Source organism: Aplysia californica, unplaced genomic scaffold (assembly GCF_000002075.1).
Source record: "Aplysia californica isolate F4 #8 unplaced genomic scaffold, AplCal3.0 scaffold00732, whole genome shotgun sequence".
In the NCBI taxonomy this organism is placed as follows: domain Eukaryota; kingdom Metazoa; phylum Mollusca; class Gastropoda; order Aplysiida; family Aplysiidae; genus Aplysia; species Aplysia californica.
This window is the reverse complement of record NW_004798002.1, coordinates 281,872-288,199: the sequence shown is the minus strand read 5'-3', so window position 1 is coordinate 288,199 and position 6,328 is coordinate 281,872. Positions and strand designations below refer to the sequence as shown.

At 40.2% G+C, this 6,328-nt stretch overlaps 1 protein-coding gene across 1 annotated transcript in view; it reads right to left on the bottom strand.

Annotated features, from left to right (window-relative positions):
* The window catches only part of LOC101846033 (atrial natriuretic peptide receptor 1), an 81,863-nt gene that overhangs the window by 24,903 nt on the left and 50,632 nt on the right, over positions 1-6,328 (bottom strand). The window contains exons 9-11 of the mRNA XM_035972534.1: positions 5,472-5,637; positions 2,584-2,748; positions 886-1,063 (exon numbers count right to left, since the gene is read on the bottom strand). Coding sequence (XP_035828427.1) covers positions 886-1,063; positions 2,584-2,748; positions 5,472-5,637 — 509 coding nt within the window. The remainder of the gene's footprint in view (positions 1-885; positions 1,064-2,583; positions 2,749-5,471; positions 5,638-6,328) is intronic.

Sequence of the window (6,328 nt, the reverse complement as noted above, 5' to 3'; positions counted from 1 at the left end):
TCTCCGGTTCTCCAAACTCTATTTTGTTATCCTTATCACCGTGCATTATCTTTCTCTTTTTTGTTAACCCTAGATTTCCGACAATCTACTTTTGTCTGCTGGTTTATTCCAGCTTTCATCCCCATCCTTTCTCCCTCCCATCCCCGCCCTCAATTCTCTCTTACAGTCTCTCTTTATCTCTTCCTTCTCAGTCAAGAGCTACTCTTCCAGCCTACTTCTCTTTTGCTATTTTTCTTCTTCCTTCCTTTTTCCTGTCTTCCTCCCTCCCTCCTCCCTTCCTTCCTTTGACCAGTGTATCTTGGTTGATATAATTTTAACTGCCTTTGTCTTGACAGTACACATTTCCAAATGCCCGCATCGATGCAGAAATAGCTTTTCTGATGAATAAAGCGAGTGCGTCCTCTGGAAGACGTATAGCAAGGGTTTGGAACTGCAGTGGCTTTAACGCTGAGACACAAATGAAAGTCTACAATATTGCGGTCCTCCAAACCCCTTTGTATGGTAGCGAGACCTGGACGGTGTACCAAAGCAATGCCAAGAAGCTTAAACATATCCAAAAAACTAAATGCCTCTGGAGAATTCTTGGCATCAACTTGGGCAGGATACAATTCAAGGCACCAACGTTCTCAAAATGGCACATGCCTAGAGGTCTGTGTTATTTTTATCACCCAAATAACTTATATCTATTTTTGAGTCAGCGTTCTAAGCTCAAAAGGACTTCACTGGACTTTGAGTATAGCGTCTTAAACGAACATTTTATATTGTCAGTAAAAACCTAAATACAAAGGTCTCAGCAAAAAAGGATTAACTCAAAACACAACCTCCCCCTCCCCCGTACTTCCCCTCTCAATCTGCCCACAAGCTCTCAATAGCAAGGTAGCATACCCGTGAAGAGGCGCTCTCTCATTGTACTGCTGGCTGACGTCATCTCCGCTCCTCTCTTCCCCCTCCTCCTCCTCTTCCTCAAGGATCACATGACCGGACCCAGGAATAGTAGGGCTTCCCTGATTGGACAGTAGGTGTTGCTGATATCTGTCCGGCTCACGGATAAATGTGACCACAGCTGAGGGAAACAGGTATTGAAAATAACAAAGAACAGAAACTATGACTGTTTTTGATAGTTGTTGTTGTTTTTTGGGGGGGTTTTTAGAAGCCGCTATCTGACAAAGTTCTTTCTGGCATTTTGGCCGTTTTCAGTTACAAAGACCATGAGCTCAAGAACCAAATGTTTTATCTGATCTATCAAAATCGTAAGGTTTTTCGGAGTTGTTATCAAGATATTCAAAGAAATGCCTTAGAAAAAGCTTCACATGTTGTGAATCTCGATTTTTTTTCATCAAATTTTTCAAAACCAAGTAGTTAGCAGATAGAACTTTGTAATTGTGAGGTAGCAAAATGTGTCAAGAGAAAAACAAACAGAAAACAGAAAAAGAGATAAGAACGATATATGTCTGATAGGAAAGAAAGAGCAAACCAAGCCAGAGCGCCCATCAACCACCCATTACTGTTGCTTACCAGACCATCCGTCATCTAATTTACAGAGGCACTAGCTAACCATGTCTAAATACGCTGTTTTAGCCAATTACTCTTTCTAATTGAACCATTCGTGACACAAATGCACCAAGTTCATGTAGTTGGGTCTATCTCCTGTATAAATATTTTAGAAATAGAACGCTATAGCTTATAATTGTGATAAAATAGACCTTTACGCTTTTATTTTAGACGTACAGGTATAAATTGTTCTAAATTTAAAGAATGCAACCATTGAGATTTTTTTAAAAAGACTCTAAACCCCTTGTACTTGCGTATAAGATGGATTGTTAGACCTGACACGTTAAACAACCCCCCCTCCCTAAAAAAAAACAACAAAAAACAAAAAACAACCTCACATAACGTATTTGACACTAAGACTTACAGGAATTTATAAAACCTATTGCCTTAAAAAAAAGTACGCTGGTGACGTATAATCACTACTTCAGAATTACAAAGTTCTATTTGACATTTTTGGCCGTTTTGAATTACTAAGATCATGAGGTCAGATACTAAATGTTCGATCTGCTTTATCAAAATAGTAAAATTATTCGGAGCTGTTATCAGGATATTCCAAAAACTGCATAATTAAGAAAAAAGATTGACATGTTGTGAAATTCTAGATGTTTGACATCAAATTTCTCAAAGCGAGGCACAGTGCCGATAGAACTTTGTAATTTCAGGGTAACGTAATATCAAGGTGCACCCCCTCCCCCCATGCTTTCCTACTTTTCACTGCGTACAAATTATACTTATAATAATAATAATAGAAAATTTACAACATTCGCAGCAGAAAAAGGTGATGCAGGTGCCCAATCCCCCTCTCCACCCCTATCCACCACCCCTTACAAAAAAACAAAAAAAAATAAATTTTAAAAAACAACCCACCAACCCTACATTCCCCAACCCTACCTCCCCCAACCCCCCTACACAACAACAAAAACAACAACAACAACAACAACAACAACAACAACAACAACAACAACAAACGAACCAAAAAAAAAAAAAAACCCTAAAAAAACAAACATAAAACCCACCCCAACAACCACCCACCTCGCCAATCGGGCTCCTTCCCATCCCTCAGATGTCCCTCTGTGACGTAAGGGCGTCGTTTCAGCATGATCTCATACAGCACTATACCATAGGAATACATGTCATGGCGGGCGGTTGGCGGCTGTCCCGGCTCTCGCAGCCTCTCCGGCGCCGTCCACACGTGCTCTGTGGGGATTGGACAAGCCTGCATGGGTTTTGTTTTTGTAAGTTTTTACGGCACTTGCAACACAATAAAGTCATATTAGTGACGAAGATTCGAGGTGTTACCAGAGCGCAACAAACACAAAAAAGAAGGAGAGATAAGGACGATAGGTGTTTGATAGGAAAGAAGGAGCAAACCACACCAGAGCACCCTCCAACCTGAGCTTTTGTTTGAAAATTAAGTGGTTTGGGTTTAAGTAGTTTAACGTGCCTATCAGTACTATTAGGTAAATTTAAGAGGCGGGACCTCTGGGTTTAACGTCCATCTCCGAAAGGATACAACGTCGGACTGAGTTGAGGCTCAAACTCCTGAACTCGCAATCTCCGGATTACAAGTTCGGTAGCCTAAACACTGGACTACCGACGCCACTCTGTCTTTTTGTTTGTTTGTTTGTTTCTTTCTTTTGTGTGTGTATAGGGGGTGGGGGTGTTTTAGTAAGAGTTTTATGGCAGTGGCAAACTATTGATCACCCCCCTCCCCTGAATTTTTTTTTTACAGTCTCAAAGGACTCTCGAGCTTTGGAAGTCATCAAAGCTTTCCAAAACTTTCCTTGTTAAAATATCATTAGACACCAGGTGACTCCAACCTTCTTCAAACAGAAATATTCAATCCCTGTTCAAGTTCAAGATAAAAGAGTATTATTTTTTTCATCAAAATAAAGAGAAGTTAACACGCTTTTAGATGATACCAATTAGTTGATAATATATCCAAAAATTGGTGAGCGCCCGATTCCACGGCGATTCGACATAATTATACATTATTAATTTATTGGTTGAAGCCCGCTTGAGTTGGTAAACCCGTGGGATTGGGTACTTGATGAGAAGGGAGTGGGGTGGGTAGAAAGGGCTGCCTTCACGAACTTCCTAGATATCAAAGCGTACCTTACTGAATCAGCCGGTACTGAGAATAAATTAATAGTTTTGGGGATCTGTCAAGACTACCACTTCACACTATATCAGCGAGAGCATACAACCAGAGATGAAACGGAAACAGGAGGAGGGATAGGCAGGCTCAGGATAAGATTGGCAGAGAGGGTCAGAGAAACATCGGTCAAAACAACGTAACCATGCAACAGGTGATACAACAAACAAGAAAAATATGTTTGTTTACCCCCCCCCCCAACCCCCTCCTTCCCCCCAAAAAGCAAAAAACAAAAAACAACCCGCCAAAAAAACCCCAACAACAACAATACCAGAAAACTCAACAACCCACCCCCCCCCCAACACACACCCGAAAAACAAACAAGCAAACACACAAACAAAAACACCAGGTAACTCAGGTCGGAAAAGTATAACTAAGTCAAGTGAATAAAATATTCTAATAACGTGTTTTTGAAAAGCTATTCATGCGTTATGGTGGTAAAGTGACATATGCCAGAACAGTTTTTAAAAAAGTTATACGTGAGGCATTGAGGTGAAATCGTTCGTCAAAATAATAAAAGAGAAGAAACAGGCATTTTTTCGCCAGTTTGGCAATTTTTTATCGAATTTTTATGATTTTGGCTCAACATCTTGGGTGCCCAAATAAAACCACATTTCAATGTGAATTTTACTGAAAAGCTTTAATAAAAGGCATACACATTTTCAAGGACTCTCAAACTATTGAAATGATCAAACTTTGGCGGCCATTTTCTCGCATATTTTACCACCTGAAACCAAGCCACCCAATCTCCTTCAATCGCAAATATCTCGACTTCTATTTAAGACAGATGGGTAGGCCTATTGTTTTCAGTGACAGTGAAAGCAAGGCAAATGAATAAGCCTTCAGATGAAACCAATAACTCCACATGTCCAAAAAATTGACGAGTGCGTGATTCCACTGCGTCGTGACACATAGATTATACTAAGAGGAAAAGTTCACATTGCGATCATCACCTGAAGAGCACAGGAGAAAAACGGGCATAATCACAAACTAGAAATTGTGATGGGGTTGATTTGAAAAGCAAGCTTGTGGACTCATAACTTCATATAATTTGTTTGACTGGTGGTTTATTGCTATTATTATTGAATGGGAAATCCAACAACAATATTCAACTAATAATTGAACAGACATACAGCTATAAGTCAACAGGCATTCATAATTGATATTCTCACGATTTTCAGTTTGTGAATTAGCCTGCTTTTTTCCCCTATGCTAATCACATGTGATCGAGGCTCACACCGCATAGAAACGAAGACTTTCAGAATCAAGAAAAAACAAACAACAGTAAACGTAACAGTAAACGTAACAGTAAAACAGCAGCAGCAGCAACAATAAAACAACAACAAATCTTAATAAAACAATAACAGCAACAAGAACAACCATAATAACAACACAACAACGACAACAACGACGACGACGACGACGGCGACTACGACAATGACAACAATAACAGCAACATCTCCATCAACAACAATAACAACAATTATAACATCATCAACAACAACAACAACAACAACAACAACAACAACAACTACAACAACAGCAGCAACAACAACAACAACAACAACAACAACAACAACAACGACAACAACAACGACAACAACAAAGGCAACAACGACAACAGCAACTACAACGACGACGACTTAGATACTCGTAGTATTTCCAGAAAACAACCCCCCACCCCTCACAGGATAGTAACTGCACTGCCCCCATCCCCCCAACCATGAACACCCCCCCCCCCCCCACACACACAAACCCAACTCACGTGAACAAAAGTTGGGGTCAGTCTCCGGCAGGTCCATCTCCCCCTCCCGGAACCTGGGAGTATCCAAGTCGGTCAACTTGCACGTGAGCCCGCTGTCCACGACAATGTTGGAGGACTTGAGGCGGCCATGAACCTGCAGCTCGGAGTTCTGCAAATAGGCCAGGCCCTGCGAAACAAGAGTTTTACTTTTAGTAAGTGTTTTACGGCACTTGCAACACAATGAGGTCATGTTAGTGCCGAGGATTAGAGGTGTTACAGGAGAGTAACAAACACCAATTTAAAAAAAAATAAAACAAAAGCAGGAGAGTTAAAGACGATAGGTGTTTGATAGGAAAGAAGAAGCAAACCACACCAGAGGACCTGCCAACCACCTACTGCGAAACAGAAAGTTATTATATTATTCTCTTCACTAAAACAAATAAACCAAGGGATTCAGAGCTTAACTTATGAGGAGTCCTCGGAAAAAAATGGGCGTAGTCACAACCTGGAAATTGTGAGAAATTGTGAGGGTGTCAATTTTAAAAACTTGTTGACTCATAACTTCATATTTGTTTTATTGGTGGCTTATTGTCATCTTTGTTGAATGTGACATCTTACAACAATAATCAACCAACAGGTGAACAGAGATACAGCTATGAGTCAGCAATCGTTCAAAATTAATACTCTCACGAGTTTCAGTTTGTGACTATGTCCGGTTTTTTTTCCTGTGGACTCCCCATATTATCTTTTACTTTTTTTAAATTTAAGAGGGTTTCTAAATTCTAGATTTTTAAAAATATGGCCAGGCTACTTCAACAAGATGAAGTAACAATCGTGATGAGAGATTTGTGTGGTATCATGGAGAAACTAGGACCTCG